Genomic DNA, 23,929 nt, shown 5'->3' with positions numbered 1-23,929 from the left:
TTTTTGATAAAATACTTTTGTATAGTATATGAGTTAAAAAATACTAGTATATATATATATATATATATATTAATTATATTATATTATTTTAATTAAATCTATTATTTTTCTTACAATTTCAAATTCAAAAGTTAAAAAAAAATTATGTATCCATTTTCTGTTGTTAGTATTGAACTTCTCTACTCTAACTATATTCTCATTCTCAATGTCTGTCTCACTAAAACTTAACAACTGTAAAACGTTATTCATTAGAATTAGTTGTCAATGTTGTCACAAGAAGTTACTAAGTGATACCACAAGAAGGGACAACCATTGTACAGATCTATTTCGTTGTCGCTCTGACATTACCAATCAATCAAATCTCACACAAGATAGGATTATCATTGACAAATAACTTGTGTGTTTAGTTTTGCTTATTGTTTCTAAGAATTTTAGTTTAGAAAATTATTATATTAAGATACATTTAACATTTATGATCTTTGAATATTTGTTTGTTATTTATGTTTGTACCTTATTCGGCAACTACATATTAAATTTTTGTATTATTATGCTACTTATGTGAAGTTATATAAACATATTTTTCTTTATAAATATTTTTTTTCTCAAACAAGCGCGGGTAATGGGTACAAGACGGGTATGCGGGTACCCAGAGGGTACGGGTACGGGGATTAATATTCATACCCACGCGGGTATAGGGCCGGGTATGGGTATTTTTTTAAAACGCGGGTATAGGGATGGGTACTGTAGTACTTTACCCATACCCTACCCATTGTCATCCCTAACTCTGATAGATTTTCCAGAGTTCAGCTTCTGGGGTGAGTAGGTGGTCAAAGAGCTGTGAAATCTAGTCACAACATGCCTTTTCCAATCTCTAATAATACCTCCACAAGCAGCAATAGGTAAGTATTGACAAACAGCCTCATCTGTGTTCAGTTTCAGGAGACTAAGAGGAGGGAGAAACTACCTAATCTTGACTTGTTCCTAGGCTAGCCTAGGAAAGGAAATTTGTTTGTTCCTATAACATAAGTCAACATACTCAACATCACTAATGATCTTTTGAATTAAAATAAGGGGTTGCAGAGAGCTATTATGAAAGACATAAAAATTTCCTCCTCTTCATAAATGTTAAATAATAAATCCAAACAGCCAATACCAGTTGAGAAATCTACTAACACAAGGATTAGATAGGCTTTCATAAAGCCATTCAGAAAGACTTATAGTGAAAAACCAAGCCCATTGTTCATAAAAGAGAAAATGGTCCCAAATACTTCTAGCATAATGGGTCATATAGTACATGCATTATTGTTTCAAGAGAAGATCCACACCTAGGATAAGTGGCTAAGTTAGTCATTCCCTTCTTATCTCTCTTCTCATTGGTCAGAAATCTTCCATAGGAAATTTTTTAAAGGAACACAACAACTTTAGGAGGACCATCCTATTTCTAGACAAGTTTAAAAACACTAGGACAGAGATTGAGCTGAAGAGGGTTTGGAAAATTAATTAGTATGCAGATTTGATGGAAAAAGAGTCATTATTAGATAAAGCCCAAAATACTAAATCTTGCCCACTAGATAGGATAGGGGATTTAATTAGGCAATTTCCTCCCAAATATGATCTAGAAGCAGGGATTTTATTTTATTCCAATCCCAATATCCTAGTCAAAAAATAGGGCCACAGGAGTATCCAAATCCCTCTCGAGAATAGGATATAAGGAATAATATTGCAGACTACGACATTTAGGAACCCATTGATCCATCCAAAACCTAATTGAACGACAATTCCCTATTTCTCAACTAAGACCTTTAGAGAACAAATACAAAATTGATGTTATGCTTTTTCAAAGATGAGAACCCATGTTATTTTTTCTAAGCTCCAAATTTTGTCCAACAAAAAACAAATATTTCTTGCACAAAATTTGGACCCAAAGATCACTAGGAGATGTGGTTAATTTCTAGCATAATTTCATTATGTATGCTTTATTTAGCATATGAAGGTCTCTAAATCCTAATCCTCCCTCATTTTTTGTTTTACAGATTTCATCCAATAAGACAACATTTTCTATTACCTAAAGATCTCCAAATAAATTTTCTACAGAGGCTATTAATTTCATTACACACAACAATAAGGATGAGGGTAATTTGCATTATGTAAGAATGGATACTCATGAGGCATGATTGAGCTAAAACAACCCTACTTACTAAAGACAAACTTTTCATCTTCCACAAATAGAGTTTTTTCTCCAACTTTGTCAATCAGAAAAGAAAAATGACTATTATAAGGTTTCTTGAAATTAATGGAAATACATAAATATTTGCCAAACTAGTTAGAAGACTTAATACTCAAAATCTCAACAATATCCTAACAAAGAGTATGATTAGTATTCTTAAAGAAAAACAAGGAAGATTTAGGATTATTGACCTTTACGCTAGATGCTAAACAAAATGTATTTAAGGTGTTTTGTATGACAGGGGCTTAAAACAAATCAACTTTGACTATAAGGATAATGTCATCAGCAAAGAGGAGATGAGAGATATGCAAATCATGGCATCCAAAGGAAAAATGAGCCTAAGCATTATTAAAAATACTATACTGAATAAGATGATTAATCTTCAAATGCACATAACAAATAAATAGGGAGATATAAGATCTCTTTGGTAGATTCCTCTAATAGGTTGAAATGCACTTATAGTACTATTATTCTAATTTATAACCATAGAGGGAGTTGATATACAATGATGTATGAGATTAATCATGTCAAAATTCAGACTAGCCCTAATTAAAGTGTTTATAATGAAGCTTCATCTAAGCTTGTCATAAGCCTTTTCTAAATTTAACTAAATCACATATCCACTTTTACCTTTTAAATTATAGAAAGAATGCATTATTTCCTAGAAAATTAGGGAATTATCAATCCCCTATTTACCTGGGATAAAATTGCACTAATGGACAAAGATCATATTGGAAAGAGAATCACTTAATCTATTAGCTATAATTTTAGTAATAATCTTATAGTTCACATTACACAAAGAAATGAGCCTAAAATTTTTACCGTGTTCAAGGTATTCAGATTTGGGAATCAAAGTTATACTAGTTGGATTCATTATTAATACTTTTGAGAGCTTGGTGATGCGTTTTCTTGTTGTGTTTAAAAGATTTGTCGCAAATCCTCATCAAAATTTAAACAAATTAATGTAGTACTAGGATTACCCTAGATTGTCTCCCGTGAACATTGACTATTAATCTTCATTAAACATGTTGAAGGCATTAATTGAACAAGCAATTAAAATGAGAGATTTTTGTGGTTTCAAATCAATATAAGGAGCAGTAAGCAAACAAGTTTAATTAATTCAAACAATAGAAAGCAGCAATCCTTAGTTCATCCATATAGATTCTATCCTCATTCCACTCAAGATTTAACACTCATCTTCTCTCTCATGAATTAGGTTAATTTAACAAGCGAAAATTAACCTTATAGTCCCAACGAAATTACGCAATTTGTTAGGCTCTAATCCCTTATCCCAATATTACGCAACCTTAGAATTAAACCTAGGATTAAGCAATCTCTAGTTTAGAATCTCTTTAAAATGAATTAGGGTTAATTAAGCAATGTCTCTCTTATTCACCATTAATTCAATTCAAGAGGTGAAGAAGAAGTAATTCATGAAAAGAAAGGAGTTATATTATCATTAGAATCAAGGAACTCAAGAATCCATGTGAACTCACCAAGGATTATACAAAATTTAGCCCTCCATGGAAATGGGGGTCAAAAACACAGTTTGGAAATGCAGAAAACTCATTGACATTAATGTAAAAGTAAGAGAAATGAGAAACCAAACCCTAGGTTGGACCCTTGGCTGTTACCCAAGGTTGCCCTAAGCTCTGGAAAATGTCCTAATTTAGTAAAGAAGAGAAAAGATACGAAAAGTGTAAGAGCTCTCTACCCTAATTTGGCAAAAATCTATTTATACTAAAGCTGGCGCCCTCCAAAGTAATTACTTTCATTCTTTCATAGTAGACACGCGCAGCATCAGTTGGTTTTTGCCTTTCTGTAGTGTCCACTATCAACTTTGATAGTAGCTACGCGCAACACTGATACATTTTGGGCTTTCTGGAGTTGTCATTATGAACTTTAATAGTAGCTACGCACATCACCTTCAATTCTGCACGCTCTGGAGTGATTACTATGAACTTTCATAGTAGCTACGCGCAGATTTAGTGGATTCTGGGCTGCTGTAGTCGTCACTTTTAGCTTTGAAAGTAAACACTTTGGTCTCTTTGCTGAAAATAGCTTGCTGTAGTGATCACTATCAATCTTGAAAGTAATTATTTTCACCTCAAATTCTTCAAAATCCAATAATTCTTCAAAATAAGCTTGGTGATTCTTGCCACATTATTCAAATGATCAAAACATGTAAAATAAACTATCTAAATCAATGTAAATTAACCAAAAACTAAGAAACCTATAGCCTAATTGGAATATTCATCTTATTTACACTATCTAAGTCTATTCTTTTTTATAAAAAGTAATAAATGATGTATAAAAATGTAGTAAAATGTAGATTCATCAGAGCTCTTTAGGTGCATCTACTTTGCATAACGATACTTGTTAAAATGATTTGAATCACTCTCCAAAATAATATAGAATTGCTCTCTAATATATTTTTTATTGTAGTATTATTTTAAATAAAGAAAGAAATTCATTAGATAAATAGCATTTACGGTGTTCAAGGTGTAATTTTATTAGATTTAAATGTAATATTAAAGTTATATTTTGCTGTTTTGTTTTCTGCTTAAAATTTTTTATCATCATAATATTTTTATAAAAAAATATGGTTAGGCGATTTTAACGTTTCTTTCAATTTCATGTAAGTAATGTTGGGAATGGAAAAGAAAATTAAATAAATTTTTTTATAAACAATATTTACAATTTAAATATTTTATAGTTTTATTAATTTTAACTATTAGAGCTGAGTTTAAATAACTACTAATAATAATTTGTTATTAAAAATAAAGTATTTATTATATCAAAATATTAAAGTATATAAATACTTTTTGTTTTAATAAAAAATTATTACTATCATTGTTAATTACTTAAAATCAGGACTAAACATAGCAAAACTCCTTATTTTATTGTGTACAACTATAATAATAACAAACACTAAATTACAAAAATATTAAAAAAAGTAACAACTAAAGAGAATAACGATAACGAAAAGCTAATTCATCCTAGTAAGTCTGTTTTGAAAAATGCTATTCTTTTAATAAATAATTGAATTTTTTTAAATTATACTCTAGATAAGAAGAGAGAGAAAAAATAATTGCATAAAAAATAAATTTATTATGTGATTAATTTGATCCATGTATCAACTTAACGTGAACTTGCATGCATTGGCTTTTTTACTACGTGTTATGTGAAAACAAAATTACTAATATAGTGTAACTTTTGAAAAAACTTGCTCATTTAAAGTAAGTCGTAGATGACAATATTATCTTAAAAAAAATAATAATAATAAAGTTACACATGTTGTATACAAGTTATAAATTTATTTATTTTTATTTTACCTGGCCAGTTACCATAATAAACTTCAAACTTTCGTGAACCTTGGCTAGACCTGCCACCATCGTCTGTGTCCAAAACGCTCGAAACCCTATCGCAGAACATAAACAACTCGTCAATGCCCAGTAACTCAGATCTTCTGCATTTATGGCGTTAACTAACAGCAAAACATAGTTGTGCAGAGTATCCCGATTCACGAAACGTACTACTATCATATTCCTCTGTTATACCGTAGGACAAAACAACACTCCTTCATGCACCCATGCAAACATTCACCCAAACTTCATCAGCGTTGTTGTGTTACACTAGAGCCTGGTTCCATCAGTCACTTGGCAATACAACCATGGCAAGTTTATATTGATATACTAATGGGTGCCAGTCAACTACCAAAATAAACATTGAAATCTGAAACAAAACCCACACTACGATGCTACTTATATTGTTTTGTTTTGACATCACATAAAAGAGTAACAATGCCCAAATATCATTTTCACATTATGGTATGAAACCATATATAGCAGCAAATGTAAGTCATACGCATATTTAGTTAAAAAGAAATGAATGTTTATGTCATATTTGTTAAATTACAGTGAACAAGGTTGTTGATTTTTTTTAAAAAAAATAAAGTAAGTTGTATATTATGTGTTCATCTAATTTTTTAAAATTAAATAATTGAAACTCGTATTTCTTACCTACGACTTAGCCTGCGATTAATTTAAACAATAAAAGTCATATATTACATGTATAATTTAAATATATAAAATAAATTTATAATTTGTATACCACATGTACAATTTTACTTTTCTAATGTATTAGTATTCTATTATTTATTTTAAATGTCTAATCAAGTATTTATATTATAAACGTGAATCTAGTGAAACAATCATTAGAGTTATTTTCTTTTATATTCTATCATTTATACATTTTAAGATTAAAATTAATTTAGAATGATACGTGAATTACACATTCTCTCTTATTATGATGAATTTTCCTTTTATTTACCTCTTTTGTTAATTCTATTTTAAATTTTAGGTTAAATTATAAATTTAATCTTTATATTTGACACAATTTTTTAATTTAGTTCCTATACTTAAAAATGTACAATTTGGTCTCCATATCAATAAAAACTTACAAATCAGTCTTTTCTGTTTTGAATTTGTTAACAGGTGTTAATTGTTGTTGATGATATGGCTTAATAAAAGTTTACATATGCATAGTTGGTAAATGACTAGACACTTAAGTTGTGAATCACCTTCATCTTTCTGACCATCATCTTCACGGTTGAGTAAAGAAGAGTTTTTGAAGATACAGGTGCTTTATTTCATTTTTTCTCTCTTTTGTTAAAGCCTCATATTTTTCATTAGAACCGCCTTTTATTTTACTTGTCAAGTGTTTTTGCTTTCTATGTATGTCATTTATGATAAAGTAATAACTTTTATCCCATTTTAATTCTTCTTATTCACAATGAAATTTCTTTTTATTATATTTTACCTTTGGGAATTGCTTGTACATGCAGAAATGTGTTCTTAAAGTGAACATATATTATGACGCGTGAAAGAACAAAGTTAAAAAAATCTTGCAAAAGATTGATAGTAAGCATATATTCATCTACTTGGCCAAAAATAAAATAAAATAAAGGGGTGTTATCCTTAATTAATTCATATGTATAACACTCAAAAAGTTTGTTTTTTTATTACATGTTGAATCGGTGGTGTGTTTGGTTATTTATTTGGTGCATTATTTTTCACAGGAGTTTTTACCACAAAAATAGATGGAGAACCAGGGAAGGTGACAAATTTCAAGGAATATGGACCGCAACACTCTCATCAAGAAGTTTGCAAAATCAGAAGTATGCAGAGTTACAGGGTGCATCTAAAGAAAACAACATTGCTAACTATAGGGTGCATCTAAAGAAAACAGCATTGCTAACTAGTTGAAGAACATACATATTAATAATGGAAAAAGTGGGGTAAACAACAAGGGTCAAAATCAAAAGGGTGCAGTTAACCAACTTTTTACGGTGAAAAGTGTAATTGATAAACAAATAAATTCAAGAATAATCTGGAATTGAATTTTATGTCCTCTTGAATTCTTTTAAGTGTGTTTTTATGTAACAATGAAGTTAACATCGTTAAGCAAAATACTAAACAGAAATAGTAGAAAAACACTGAAGCAATATTGAATTGAACATAAAAAAATTACAAAAACAAACTGTACGTGAACCAAATTACAAAAACGTAATTGAACAGATGAACTGGAAATAAATAAGCTAGAATTAAACTACAGAAATGTAAACATATGACTCTAAGCAAAGAACAACAATAAATGTGACTCTTTTGGTAGTTGGAATCTGACTCGGTGCAAACTTTTAGCGTGAAGAGAATTTTAGGTGCTAGTTTCTAGTGCAAAAAGTCCTCCTCCGTAATGTAAAGCTTTCTACTATTTATAGGCAATTTATCTCAATCGTTTTCTTCCTTTTGTGGGTCTCTTGATAATTGCTTCTGCACATACTCGCCTTCAATTGCTACCATTCATTATCCATAATGGCTCATGATCGTGCTTATAATCATGGCTTCTCCATAACTATTTTCGCTCACGATCATCTCTTTGTTTCTTTGTCCTTCAATTGGTGGTATAGTAACTGCTGCTTTAGTAGCTTCAAAACTTGTAATTCTTTCGATATGTTTCTTCACTTTTTTTAACAAAACTTTATCTCTTAGACTTAAAATAATTCCTTTATCAATTTCTATTTCGACAAGTTTTAAAAAAAAATATGAGTTTCACCTTGTCTTGTGGACTTAGAATAATTTTCCTTATTGATTCTTGTTTTGACAAGTTTTTGAGGAAAATCTATAAGTTTCACCCTTATCTCATGGACTTAGAATAATTTTCCTTATTGATTCTTGTTTCAAGAAATTTTAGGAAAAATCTATGAACTTCAATTTGTCTTGTGGACTTAAAATAATATCCCTCTTCGATTCCTATTTTGACAAGTTTTGGTTCTTCAATTTGGGACTTAAAAAATCTTCAAAACTCCTTGAAAGACAACTTTCTTTTCAATAAAGATTAAGGCTCTTATCACGACCCGTCAAAACTCTTCGAAATGTAGCCTTCTTTTCAACAAAAAATGGGACTCCTCTTATGACCCTACAAAACTCCTCAAAATGTAACATTCTTTTCGACAAAAATTAAGATTCTTCTGCCAATCTTCATAAAAACATGGCGAAGAGTAGTTCCTTTGATAAGTTTTTTACTTAGAATTTTCACATGTCCTTGACTTGTCAACATGTGGGAACATAGAGTTCTCTTTTGTTTTGAGTCAAAAGATGTGTTCATACTACTAATTTTTGAAGTGCATTTCTCCTCAAAAAGTATAGTCTATTTTCTACCACAAAAATTTGATAAAAACTTTAGTAAATTAGAAAATTTTCCTATCCCCAAAGACCAACCCTCAACAAGGATAGAACTCCCAACAACAACAGCTTCAAAAACTTTAGCAAATGAAAAAGTGTAAATAGAACTATTGTCGAACCATGCCATCAACAACAATTAACACCATTAGCAAATTTTAAATGGGGAAAACTAATTTGTAAACGTTTACTCATATAGAGAACAAATTATATACTTTTTAAATATAAGGATCAAATTAAAAAAAAATTAAATACTGGAATTAAATTTATAATTTAAACCAAATTTTAAAGACCAAAGTTGTTGCTTAACTTTTTCTTATTATCTTATATAAACTTTTAGAATTATCATAAATACTTATTATTATATTTATAAAATTTTCCTTATATAAACTTTAAATTTTTCAAAAATATTTATGTTTACGTTTACAAAATTCATAATATTTATGCTTACGAGTAATTTGGTTTTCACATTACACCGAAGTGGCAAAAAAGCATGCATATATCCTTACAAAGTCGGTGCGTCATGCTAAATTCGATTCACTGGTATTCTAATTAGATATATAAATATCTGCTCCTGCAACTCCTCGAGGAAATATTAATGGTCAGTTATAGTTAGTAATTTGGACATTATTTTTTACGCATCTTGTATAATATGTGTTTGTTGAATAACTACCCTATAATTAATCATCAATCAATGCCAATTCCATTTCATATCAGAAACTCTTTGTCTCTCTTGATCTTCTAATATTATTATGAAAATTTATTATAAAAATAATATAACTTTCTGTTATTGTTCCATATTTAGGGGCCATGGGCTGCCTTGTCACAGTGGGCAAAGCCTGACAGCTGGAAAATACAAAGAAGAGAGGTTGAATTGGATTGCTGATTTATTAAGCTTTTCTTGCAATTTGGAGTCGAATATATATTAATAGAATGATATTTTATTTGTGCAGAATTACTGAGAACATAAACCTTACCGATAAGGAATGGGTGGTTGAAATTAAATCATGCACAAGTTGAAAACCTTTCAGCCTCCACTTCAATAGTAAAGTTTTGGCATAGAAATATCATAGGGCACACATAAGTCATTAGATGCAGAACTCATCAGAAAAGTGAGAGGAAAAAAAAGAAATTTAAAAAAATATTGATGACACGATTGTATAAAATTTATGAAAAATTGTGTAAGTAATATTACTCCAAAAATTATGCAGAACTCATCAGCATTTGACTTGTTTAATTTTAATATTTGACTTGCAATGTTCATTGCACGTAACCGCTATGTCTAACTTCAATTATATGGTAGTATCAATCTAGCAAAAGTTACCACTTCCAATTTACCGTCAATATTGTGAAGTTGGCTTAACCTTTGGCTCAGTCTAATTTTATCAACACGAGACTCAAAATGGTGTGGTTTCTTTGAAATAATAGTATGCATTAGGACTTTGCCAGCACTACTCTGGGGTCAGAGGGGCCTCGTTGAGGTTAATAGAAGAGGCGTTCTTAATAACGGTGGAGGTGACTTTGGATCTTGGGGTCCCTAATGGTGGAGAAAGACGAGGGGAAAAGGGACCAGTGACGTGGGTCAAAGTAGCTGTGCTCACAGGGCGCCTCTCTGCTAGTGGCTTTACAGGGGAAGAAGGGTTAGGTGTTGGCAATGGCAGGTGCTGATCAGTTTGAGGTTTGGAAACGAGCTTCGGAGCTTCGGTGGTAGAAGAGGAAGCTGATGATGGGGTTGGGACCACACTGTGATCTTCAAGGTTGGCCACAAAGTTGGGAGAGACACCTATATTTGGCCATACAAAGGTCCCTTGTGGCTTGCAAATTTGGAAACCACTTTTCAGCCTTTCTATCTTTGCTGCCTTGTCTTCAGCTGTACTGTTTTCTTGCATTTGTGTATCCACTGATTTTGTCGCTTTGTTTTTATTAGCTTTCTTTTCCTTCCTTGTCTCTCCACCAATGTTTTCTGCCACTGATGTTGGTCCGGACAATAATGCTGGTGGCTTTACTGATTCTGACATTATCGGTTCTTCTACTATTGGTTTCAGCATTCCCAGTTGCTCCTGCATAAGTGCCTCCCATCAGTGATTATTAAATTCAATTCCTTTAGCTAGCCAGTGAATACTTTTGATCATTGATTTTCATCAGTTCTCAATATTTGTTCCAAGTGAAAATGAAAAGTAAACAATGAATAACCAGTTAATAAACAAGATTTTTAGAGTTTTGTTGATTGCTATGTTACTCTAGGCCAACATAGATTTTTGAGGAAAAGAAACCAATCATTGGCAGCACTCCATGCACATGCAATCAATATCATTTAGCCCGTGAACTAAATAACATAGAAAGAGTAATGATTGACTATGTTACCTCCATGCCGTTCAAAGTCAGCGAAATTTCTTTCAGTTGTTCCTCAATTTTAGTCTTCTTATTCACCAGTTCCGCATATATCTCCTGCAATATAAAGTTGTTAAAACTGGGCCCACTTCTATTGACATTTAGCAATTAGTTTGACCTACTATGCTTCACCTGCTTTGGAACCAAGGAAACATAGTCCTCCGAATTCAAGCTAGACAAACAGGAGCTAGGAGTAGTCACAATGGCCAGTGCTTCCTCTCCCTTCTTTGATGCGAGCTCCCGCATATCTCTGTTTGTAGATAAAGATGAGTAACCAATGACACTCAGAATCAATAGAATAACCGACAAAATCACTCGAGAGCAGAGAATAAAAAATAAAGAAATTGGCTTTACTGTTTCAACTTGAGGATTTCTTCCTTGATCTCTCGGAGTTCTCTACTAGTGACTTGATCTTGTGAAATGCTGTCCCCCAGCTTCCATCCAGGGGGAGGAGTCCAGTAAGGGTCTTGGATCCCTGCTTCCCTTCTAATATCAACAAGATCAGCACTCTCTAACCAGTATTCCATTGCACCCTCAGCATTGTGCCGCCGTCGGAATCTTTCTGCTCCACCGGGTGCCACTTTTCCAGCCATGTGCTTCAGCAAATGATCTAGTAAACCCGTGTCCCCAATATGCTTTCGTGCTTCTGATCTCAAGTCTGGCCTCAATATTGGGTTTCCATATGCAGCTCCTTTTGCCTTCAATACCTTCAACATGTTCTCCTCTGCCAACTTATACCTTCAAACATGCGATGCAACAAAAAACAATTTACAATTGTTGAACCATGCAACGAAAAACTGAATTATATACTGTACTCTAGTTAATCATTGAGATACGAATAATTACTTACCTCTCAGCAGACCATCTGTCAATTAAGATTTTTCGCTTGTTTTTGCTGTAAAGCACGAGCTGCTGCTTTTTGGCGTCATTATTTGATTTCTTAGATTTTGAAACACCAGTGCTACTACTCACATTTTGATCATTTCTCTTACATTGACGAGTCATCCTCATTACCCCAAAAGACTCTGCCTTAGCAGCCTCCGTTTCTTCTTTCCATTTCTTCCTCTTCTTCTCACTAGTCCCTTCTATGTGTTCAACACTGACCACTTTTTCCTTACATAGTTCGGGTAAAGTTTCAACTTTTCGCTCCTCATGACGGCCCAAGAACCGAACTTGCCGGCGTTGGCCCCACTGCATCATCCCTGGGAACTTAAGCTGAGACCAGCATGACCCTTGCTTAGAAATCAGGTTGACATCGGTGAGAGATGGATTTTCAGAGCCTTGAATGTTTTCTTTAGAGGAAGAGACCCAGAAGCCCCAGGAATTTCTCTTATGTGAAAATTCCTCGGTTGGGATGCTTCTGTTTAGCGCTTTGATGGCGAAGTCCAACCCCATAACGTACTTCTCGTCGAGTGCAGGAATCTTCTTCCCGTCTGGCTTCCCGAAGTTTTGGTCGCTGAAGTGCGTGCGAAGAGATTGGAGGCTCGGGTACCTTAGCGACACCTGGTGCTCCCCTATGTCACTGACCTAATGAATTCACACACCCAATAATGAAAAGCAGCAAAGAAAAATATTTTAAATCTCTAATGCAAGGTTCAAAAGGAGCTCTCCATTTGTTGATTTATCATGTATATAGTATATAGTATATACCATTACAATGCGGACAGATTTTAGTTGAACTGGGGAAACGGGTGAAAGCTTGCAGTGATCAATTTCATGAAATCGACCCACTTTAAAGTGCTCAGAGGCTTCTGCAATATTCATTGACAGTTTTTACCAAAGTGACATTGGATTAGAAAATTAGAAGGAATATAGGGAAGGAAAGAGCACAAGGGTATTATATATGTAACGATACCAAGCAAAACAAACGGGTATAGTTATATTCTTATTATTATTTTTTTAATTTTTACGCTAAATGAAGGGCATTATTGGAAAAAGAAAAAAGAAACAAGTCCCGTTGCAATTCTAAAGTTGCCATAAGGTTCATAATACAGCCAATCAAACGGATGTTACCAAAGGTACAAATTGATTCAGATGCGGGTGGTAAAAGAAGACCATGTTTGTCCAAACATGGGCTCTTTTTGTTTCTGCCCTCCTCGACGTGGACGTCCCTGTTTTCCTGCTTCTTCAAGTACGAACACTCCTGCAAATTAAAATCAATCTACTCATAATTTCGTAAAATTTACAAGAATTATAATAATCATACTAATGATTCATTCAGAGCCATAACATACTATTAAAATCATAGCCTTCACAATATATATTTCTATTCCAAAAATAATTATAAACGTTACCATACATAATAAGTAAATATATGCATGAGATAGAGGTAGAGAAAGGGGCGTGAACGTGCGTGTGCGTGTGCAAAAGCATATAATCATTTATCTTCAACAATGTGTGCGTGCATGCGGCATCGTTCGTTAAGCTCAGAGGATCCCAAAAGGGTCGCGGCACGTTAGAAATAGGCTCATATATTTAACAGAAAAAGGCGCGCGTGTTAATTTTTGTGCACTGATTATGAAATCGGTGAGAAAGAAAGAGACCATATCTTCTGTAGCAGCAGCAGCACTGAAAAAACCACACGGAATTTCCTCCGTGATCTGCACAGAAAGAACATAATTAACAATAGCTAATAATTAATTTCATCACAAAAACTATACATTGCATCGACAATTACGTTAACACATAAATTTACATAAATAGAAATAAAGGTTTAAATTAAATTAGCCTTTACACATAGGTTATTGATTGACCAGAGAAAATAACTAAAAAAGTACTACCGTTTACGCTAAGTGAATAAGATGAATGTCAAAATATAACTATCATGTTCGTAATATAGTAAAGAATTAAATAAGAAAGGTACGAAAAAAAGAGACAAATCATGAAGAGAAATGAATGCAAAGCTTTTCACAGTGTTTGAACTATGTGAGAGGTATGAATGTCGATTTGTCGGCTACGATGGGAATTTCTTGGTTCCATTGATCAACATTCGATTTAATTAATATTAATCATCGACAAACACTGAGCACACAGCGCAATGCCATGTTCGTACTCTGATCGTTCTGAAGCAGCAAAACGAATGAAAAATGCTCGATTCTCGGAAACGCAGATAAATGTGTCCGAAAATCAATCGGATTTTCAGGTTCGAATTTCGAAAATGAACTAAAATCACCAATCGCTGCTTGTATATCTCGTGAAATCAGAATTACAAATCAAATCACTGAACTGAACTGAACTGAATCAACTCACTCGTTCGATCGTCATCGATCTTCTCTCTCTCAGACCTAGCTTAATGAACCGAGGTGTCCCTGCTTCAGAGTAGAAATCAACACTGCAACTACGGTGCTAGGAACGGAACAATCAGAAGAAGGATCAACGAGTTTAGGAGCATTAGCGTTCAGAGTGTTTTTGGCTGTTGGCAGAACGTGGATTTGAAAAACTTTGCTTTGCTTTGTTTGTTTCCCGAGAAAAAGAAATGGCTATGAGAGAAAAATTATGGAGCGAAAATCTGTTATCATGCGTGCGAACGGTTGCACAGTGAAGAAGCTTTTTGGTTGCACGTAAGGGAGGGAAGCAAGTATCATGATTATGATTCTCTCGCGGTCGCAAGTATAGCTCTGAGCAACGATATGAAATTACGGAAAAGTCCCTACCTCATTGTTCGTGTGAGACATGGTTGCTTTACAAAGTTCACCTCACTGCACCGTTTTAAACGTAAACAACCAATAGAATTTTGACACGCCATCAAAGTAACGTAAATTTGAAATTCGTGATTTTGATTGGTTCGTAACTTGGCACGCTCGTTCCAAAGAGTATTGCTCTATTTGTTTCCTTTTGTTAATCTTGTTGGCGGTTGGCTGTCACGTAAAATACTGTAAACATTTTAAGTAGTTATTTCAATCATTCATGAATGAAACAATGCTAATACCATTCCATTCTATCATTTTTCTTTGAATAAACATTTTATGAGAGTGATAACTAGAACAATCTTCATACTCGGCTTCTCGGCATTGTTTGATGTTAATAGCTTCAAACCACTACACTGTCATGTACCACATAAAGGATCTTCATTATTAAAATAATTAAAATTTTTATTTTAAAAAATAATAAATATATAATAGATGTTTAAGATTGTTACTGAACTTCGTGTAAGAAATTTTTATATATAATGTGATCAGTTGATATTTGATGTCAAATTTAAACACTTACAAAATTTAACAGATTTTTATAAAATACAAAATTAATTAACTAAATGATTAATTTGAATATTCTTACTGCAAGTAAAACTATTTTATAAAATTTTATAAAAAGTAAAATTAATAAAAAAATTATCATATTATTTTATTTTAATGACTACTATATTTTTAAAATATAAGTAAATATTAAATTTAGAATTTTTTATCTAAATTAATAGTTGAATTAATTAATCTATAAAAATTTATTAAATTATTAAGATATCTATAAGTTCAAATTGTATATATGCACACGTATGTGCGCGCAAATGAGATATGTTTGTTGTTGGATATTATGCTTTTGGGTTTTTATTTAGTGTTGTATAGTAAATTTAACTTAAAAGCAGGTTTCTTAAATGAGTAAAATATGTGTTCGGATATGTCATATTTATGTTCAACAAGTTTAGACAAAAACAGAACATAGGAAACTCTGATGATTTCTGAAGAGATTAGTCATTAATTATTATTGACAAGAAATTAATTCTAGTTCACATATAAGAAACATAGAACACATGTTTCTTTCACTGTTTGACCTTTCAAATTACCATCCTTATCCTTATTCTGCTTTTTATTTTTAAATTTTATTAATTAAATTATTAAAAATGGACATTATAAATTATTTTGTATACAATTATTATTTACACTCAAGTTTTTTATATTATATTATATTATATTATATATATATATATATATATATAAATATAAAATGCATTGAAAACAAAGTAGAGTATGTGGCAGTTTTCTAGATTATTGTTAGGGGTATTGGTTGTATTAATCCAGTCAGATAAAACTAAATTATAAATTAATTAAATTGGTCGGAAATTTTTCATCATATTATTTAAAGCTTAACGGGGATGTCATGTTTAACATCATGATCGATAAAGTGTACAGAAAATAAAGTTTGAGATGTTATATTCTTATTACTTATATATAATAATTCATACCACAAGATTATATAAACAAATTTCAGTATTACTGTAGCCGATAAAAAGGTTAGTTTAACGATTATTAAAAATTTTAAAAGAAATATTTTTCTTTTTTTTTTCTTTTCTAATGTGAAATCAGAGATAGAAGTAAACCAAAGAGTACGGGATAACAAAATTCCGAAGACAGAAGATTTGTAGGGAAAAAAAAACTATGAGAGGGTTGCAAATTTTGAAGTTCAAATGCAGAAGATTCGAAGTTTAATTATGGTTATATTAAAATGATTTTAAACAGCCAGCTAATAGATCGATGATTAATAAATGTCAATCATGTAGAAGGAAAACTATTTTCATTTAATATAAACAATTTTTCAATATATAGTTCCCAACATATGATTAAAATTTATATATATATTAATTTTTTATTGATAACATTAGCATGTATTTTAGCATGTCAAGAGTCATGACGAATTAATGAAGTATTTTAGGTATAAATTAATAAAAAGTAGAGTAATTACGTTCATGTTTCAGCGGCCAATATGCTTATTATGTGAAGCATATACATGGCTGCATATATTGGTACGACTGTGCATATTGGTATCCACAGTGTACTTCTCGTCTAAAAATTTAAATTTAAAGAAATATTAAGGTTTTAAGAATCTTATTAATAAAAAAAATAAGGATTATAACTTAAATATTTTTTATTAATTAATTTTAATATTGACTAGTAATTGACTACTTTTAGAGTTTTAAGAGCGCGTCTTAAATCAAGAATTTTTTTATCTCTTTTTTATTAGGAACTCTTTTAGTTTGTGTTTACTTTTTAAATTACTAAAGATTGGTTTATCTTATTATGCTATATTCATATGTTTAGATTTAGCAACTCTTAAATATATAATATAAATAATTATATCATAGGCGATTGTACCACATATAATTAATAGATCTATCGAATAAAATGAGATAAAGAATTAAGTAAATCACATTTAATTTTTCTTTTTCAATCATTATTAAATTAACAAGCCCACAGACTTTATATTTCTTTTCCTTTTGCCTTACATGACTATTGGGTATTAATAAATTTTGAATTAATCTAAAAGTGAACATAGAGAACAGTAAAGGTGAAACAATATGTCCTATAATTCATCTCGAATAGTTTTTTGTCATAGGTTGTATTATTTTGTTTCTTTTTAATTACTTTTAGATATGAATCCTTCATTTTATTTTATTACATATCATTTTAGTTCAAACAATTAAATTATGATATTCTTGGTATTTAGGAACAATCCTTGTGAGATGATATTCTGAGAACTTATTTTAAAACTCCTTATTACTTTTTAACGAGTACAATTGTCCATGAACAAGTTTTAGATGTTGTTACTAAGAATTTTTTTACAATATTAAAAAATTCTCGTATTTAATTTATTTAAATCTTATTTTATTTTGTTCTGTTAATCTTTGTTTTAATTCATGTTGTGTTTTTTTAATTGTCTATATTATATGCTCACTGATTCTAAGTATTTTACATCTTCCTTATTTGATCTGGAAATTGAAAGAATTGTGTGTAGAAAGGAAGGAGTTAAAGGAACAAAATATGGCAAAAAGAAGGAGATCAATCCAGGATTACATTACACCTACTCTGAAAGTAGTGTTGATCACTATAGTTCAAAATCTACACAATTTGAATAAATGCCAAATGAAGACCCTAACTTTCATCTAACAAAATTTCTTCGACTCACACACACTATAAAGTACAACAGAATCACAAATAATGTTATTAGGCTTTACCTTTTTCCATTCTCTATGACAAAAAAGGTGAATGCATGGTTCAACACGTTACCATGCTATTAGGCAAGGACCTACTATATATTATTTCCATGATTTTGCCACAATAACTAAACAAAAGTACAAAAGTTTTGCATGCAACAAAGAGGCTAAATTCACGTGTGATAGGGAGCCAATATTGAGCACTTGACCAAAATTTTTCCAAATAGCAAAACCAAACCTTTACAACTACTTGATAATAATAAGCACTCATCAAATAAATGCCACATCCCCAACCAGGTCATATTCCACAACCAAATACATGAAAAATCTACAAGAAAACTAGGCAAACATTAATTAACCCACCAAAGCAACTAAGTAAAAAAAACTCAAAATTCTTAGAAGCTTATTTGAAACATGAGTAAGTTGATATAAAGGAGTAAGAAGGAGGTTTAAATCATACCAAGTATAAGAGGGAGAAGAGGCAATCACTCACTTGTAACACAATAAAAATCAAGTAAAATAGGATTATTAGTTCATGTTTGCTAAATGAATTTTGAGTGAAGAAGAATCTTTAACCCTCTTTATCTAATAAAAATTTTGTGGCCGTTGTTAGTTCATGAAAATAAAAATGATTAGGAAAAGAAAATCAAAGAAATTTACTAAAAACAACAAAAACAGAAAATTCTGCAAAAAAAAGTCCTAACAAACTATAATGGATATTTTGAGGGAATTTAGCCACGAATTTGCTTCATATGTGTTATATTTACGATATTATAATGATTTATGTTGTTCCGTGCCTTAGAATTGTTAGATTAATCCTCTAATTTATTTATTCTTTCATAAAATTTAGTGTTTTCTCTCTTGAAATACTTGCAACTTTATGTGAATATCCATTTTTGTACATAATCTGAGTTTTAATTCTTTGCTTATTTGTGTGGTATGATTATAGTGATATTGATGTGATAGTAGTGGTAGTACCTTTGGTTGTGTATAAAAAGGGGATTTTGCAAATATTTAAGAAAGTTTACTATTTTGGAGTAGTTAAAATTGTTTTATGTTGTTTTTTCTGTTTTAGTAAATTCATAAAATCATGAAAAATTTTCAAAAGGTCAGAATACATAATTTTATTATTTTGTAGTTCATGGAGTTATTGTGAATTTAAATATTTTTAGTGAATTTTTGAAGATTTTCAAAAAATACTTTAAGAGAAAATGAATTAAAAATGAGAAAGGATCATGAAATAAATTTCTAAACCTTGGACATCTTGGAATAGTTTAGACAATGTGAGGAACATGAATGTTGAAAGGAAAGTCGACTAAATTAAAAAAATTGGACTTTTACATAAGAAAATGTCTTGATTTTAACCCTAAACTGACTTTAAGATCTCCAAATACTTGACTTTATAAGTGGTCGGACAAAGAAAATGTTTTGGTAAAATACCTTAGAAAGTTATAGTAAAACATGCAAACTGCTAAGTTTCACCAAGTTTTGGTAAAAGCACATTTTTATAAATAAATAAAAGTTAGGGGCTAAATTGCAAATTTGAAAAATATAGGGACTGTTTTGATATAATTTACAAAGGCATTTTATCCGGATAGAAGATTGTATTAGGAGTAAATTTTCACTAATTTACCAAAATTGAACTTAAAAAATCAATTAATTGTTATTTTTCTACCAAGCTTTTGTTAGATAAAGAACTTTTGTGACCTGCTGAGATTGTTTGTGTCTTGTGAGAAAATCCTCTACTTCCATAAGTTTTGAATATGAAGTGAGTTAGATATGAATTTTTTGACAAATTAAGTTGTAAAAGTGATTTTTTGTGACTTGTAGAAAGAGTTTATTTTCTATAGGGTATTATATGTCTCAAGATTGTGCTGGTATATTTTCTTAAAATGTATATATAGAGAAGAACAACCTTATTAATTTCATAATTTTTGGATTTAAATTGAGTGAGCTATGATTTTGTTAAGAATCTGTTATTGAAACATGACAACTTTTGACCTACAGAAAGAAACTATGACTCAAATTAAAATATATAAGTGTTTGACTTGTGTTAGTATTTTTACATGATAATATACGTTTAAGAAAATATAACCTCATTTATTTCATGATTTTGAAGTTATAATGAATTATTTATGAATTTTCTAATAAATTGTGTTTCGTGTTACTCTCTATGAGTATCTAATTTATGTTTGTATTTTTATGTGAAAATATATTTAAATAAAGAAAATCTCTAATAATTTCATGATTTTTAGGCTTGTATTAATTAAATTAAGAATTATACAAGTTAGTGCATGGTATTTGGAGAATCTGGAAAATTTGAGAACAACCATGTTCATATTGATCAATTGTTCTCTTCTTTAAGTAATGTGTGACCATGTTAAAACTTGTACCAAATGGACATAATGGTAGTTGTGATTGGTTTGTGTATTGTTTGTGATTGTGAATTAGTTTTACAAAGAAAGTGGTTGAAAATGTTAGGTACAAATGTGAGGGGCAAAAAGTAATTGGTTAACTAATGGGGATAGTAAGGTACCACGAGCACTAGTAAAAGACTAGGATTAGTTACCTTATGTCGTGGTAAGGGACAAATGTTAGAATTTCAGGGTTCCAGAGGATTTTATTATAAATATTTAAAATATATTTAGGAATGTTTGTAAATATTAATTTTAAATAATAAAATACTAAAAAATTAAATGATATGACAATATGTGACAGTGATGTGATAGTAATGAGTTGAGTTTGTGAGTCAACTCCGCACAAAACAGGGAGAGTTGAAGGTAAAGACTAAATCCTAACTTTTAATATTTCATAGACTAAATCTTAAAAAAAATTATAAGGACTTATCACAAAATATGCTACATTTATAGAGACAAAAAACATAATTAAGCTTAAAATATTTAAAAAATTAAATGACGCGGCAGTTACTTGAGAATGTTGAGCTGGTTCTCTGTTAGCCAACTCAACACTTAATAAAAGGAAGGTTAACGATAGGACTAAATTTTAATATCTTAACTTTTTAAGGATTATATTTTAACAAAAAATTTATATAAACTTATCACAAAATATGCTACATTTATGGGTACCAAAACTTTATTTAAGCTAATAATTTTCTTTATTAAAAAAGAATTGAGATAAATATTTTATCTTTCAAACTGAATCAATTCAAGAATCGTTTGAGAAAGATATATCTTAAGGAAATTTCAATTTATTAATAAGTCATGAATGTGGAAAAAATATTTCTCAAGTTAGGAATTCATTGAAATTTCTTTTAAAGTTTAAGCTAACTTATTTTCATTTTATTTGCTTGTGCTCTCATAAGTCGATTTTAGAGAGCGGTTCTGCTCTAACCGCTCTCATAAGTGCATATTAGAGAGCAGTTCTGCTGGAACCGCTCTCTTAGATTTAAAATGGACGGCTAGGGGGCTTTTGATACACGTGGCAACATCTAAGATAATTCGCACTGCTACTGGCGAAAGCTCATTTCGCACTGCGGCTGGTGAAACCACTTTTGACCGTCGTCCTCCTTCCTTTCCATTTACATGTTCTCCGTCTTTGCTCCTCTTTCGTCGTCCATTTTCTCCGTCTCTCCTCCTTCTCTATCATCGTCGAAGTTTCAAAATTTGTTTTGATTTGCTGTGAAGGATCAAATACTGCTACAATTGTAAGAGGTATGGAACTATAACAACATGCATTTATATATTATGTTTAATTTGATTTTGTTAATTAGAAAATCTGATAATAATATTGTAATATTTTTAAACTCTACGTATGTAAGTGATTTGGTAATTAAGTGGGAGTGAGTGAAGAATATGCTGAAAGTTTATTAAAGATTAGTAAAAAAGAATTTAAAATTTAAATAATTTTTTATTTATTTATATATAGATTAATATGTTTTTAGAAAAAATGAAATGTGATATAGTTAATTAAAATATAAAATTATAATTAATTGTTAAGAAGATAGGTTAAATTAAGATTTATAAAATTTGTTTACAGGAATTATTATAGATATTTATTAAAATACAGAATAATAAAAATTGAGTTAAATAAAATAAATATATAAAACTAAATATAATAATTTATACTTAATTTGATTGTAATAAATAATTTTTACACTTATATTGAAGTAAAATTTTTAAATTTTATTTATATAAAATTTATGTATTATTAATATGTTAGTAAAATATAAATTATTATTATTATTATTATTATTGAATGAAATTTTTTGACTAATATTTTTTTTTTTTTGTATAGATGGCATCATCTTCACAACAAAGTATGATTATTAATCTTGGGCCAGAAGATCCATCACTTCTTCGGTTTCAGAGTATTCATGTTTCTGAGCATATTTGGGATGAACGTGATCACCCGACATTGAGAGTTAGGAAGAGTCCAAATATTCCCGGTGAATTAGAAGGTATTCCGGAAGAAATTATTCCACATCTGGAATTAGCGGGTTTTGTTGGAGTGGCTAACTTGTCTAAGCTTCCTGTAGACGTGGGATTGATTACTGCATTAGTAGAGAGGTGGAGGCCCGAGACGCACACCTTCCACATGCCCCCTAGAGAGTGTACTATTACCCTTCAGGATGTTGCTATTATATTAGGATTACGCATAGATGGGACACCTGTTATAGCATCCACTGGGGGTGATTGGGCTCAGATTGTGGAAGACAGCCTAGGTATAAGACCAGGATCAGAGGCTTTTGTAGGGAGTTTCTTGAAGATGAGCTGGTTGGACGAACACTTCACTCATATTGCCATGCATAATCAGACTCCACTGCAGATCACTCGATTTGCTAGGGCATATATATTGAGGCTTATTGGAGGGTTCATGCTTCCTGATCACTCTAGCAGTAGGGTATCTGTGAGGTACTTGCCTTTGCTTGAAGATTTTGAGTTGACCGGTCAATATAGTTGGGGTTCTACAGTTCTAGGTTATTTGTACCGAAAGCTATGCATGGCCACCAACATTGATCGTGTTGCTATTGGAGGACTGACTACGTTAATTGTGATTTGGGCTTGGGATAGATTTTCCCAGATAGCACCTATCAATCCTCCCTATAGTCGTCCTTATCTTCCGTACGGTGTTAGGTAAGTTGGTATTGTTATTGCTAGCACTACGCATTTGTAGGTGTTCTATACTGTTATTTATTTGACTTCATGATTTTATGGTCAATTACTTGCAGATGGTTATCCCACGGTATTAGAAGGGGAAAGGAAGATGTCCACTACTACAGATATATTTTTGATCGTCTAGCACGTGATGAGGTATTATAGCCAACTTTTGCTGAGTTACTTATTTAAATAACATGTTAATTACGTACTTTTTTGTTATTAATCTGTTTTGTATGTCATCATACAGATTGTGTGGGTGCCATACAATATGGAACTCATCAATATATTACCACCTATTTGTAGAGATGCTATGAACTTATGGAGGGCAGTGGTGCCACTTATATGTTTTCAGGTATGTGAGTGGCATCAACCTGATAGAGTAATGCGTCAGTTTGGTATGGTTCAACACATACCAAGGACTCCTTACCAGCCTGACCAGCTACATGACCTTACCCTCAGAGGGAAGACTGGAGAAGATTGGTCAGCCAAGTTCAGTGCTATGTTAGAAATTTGGGAGAGTAGACGACTTTGG

General features: G+C 31.1%; 1 protein-coding gene across 1 annotated transcript; it reads right to left on the bottom strand.

Annotated features, from left to right (window-relative positions):
• Positions 1-10,418: 10,418 nt before the first annotated feature.
• LOC113866111 (protein DYAD) lies at positions 10,419-14,402 on the bottom strand. Its single transcript, XM_027501000.1, has 9 exons — positions 14,379-14,402; positions 13,902-13,958; positions 13,372-13,501; positions 13,009-13,109; positions 12,209-12,885; positions 11,713-12,096; positions 11,491-11,608; positions 11,332-11,415; positions 10,419-11,027 (listed from the first exon to the last, which is right to left on the bottom strand). Exons 1-9 carry the CDS (start codon positions 14,400-14,402, stop codon positions 10,419-10,421), a joined length of 2,184 nt encoding a protein of 727 aa, XP_027356801.1.
• Between the last annotated feature and the right edge of the window lie 9,527 nt (positions 14,403-23,929).

Source organism: Abrus precatorius, unplaced genomic scaffold, assembly GCF_003935025.1.
Source record: "Abrus precatorius isolate BTA unplaced genomic scaffold, Abrus_2018 Scaffold4, whole genome shotgun sequence".
NCBI classification, from domain to species: Eukaryota; Viridiplantae; Streptophyta; class Magnoliopsida; order Fabales; family Fabaceae; genus Abrus; species Abrus precatorius.
Note: the sequence above shows the minus strand (reverse complement) of the source record. Positions and strands in the feature narration are given on the sequence as shown.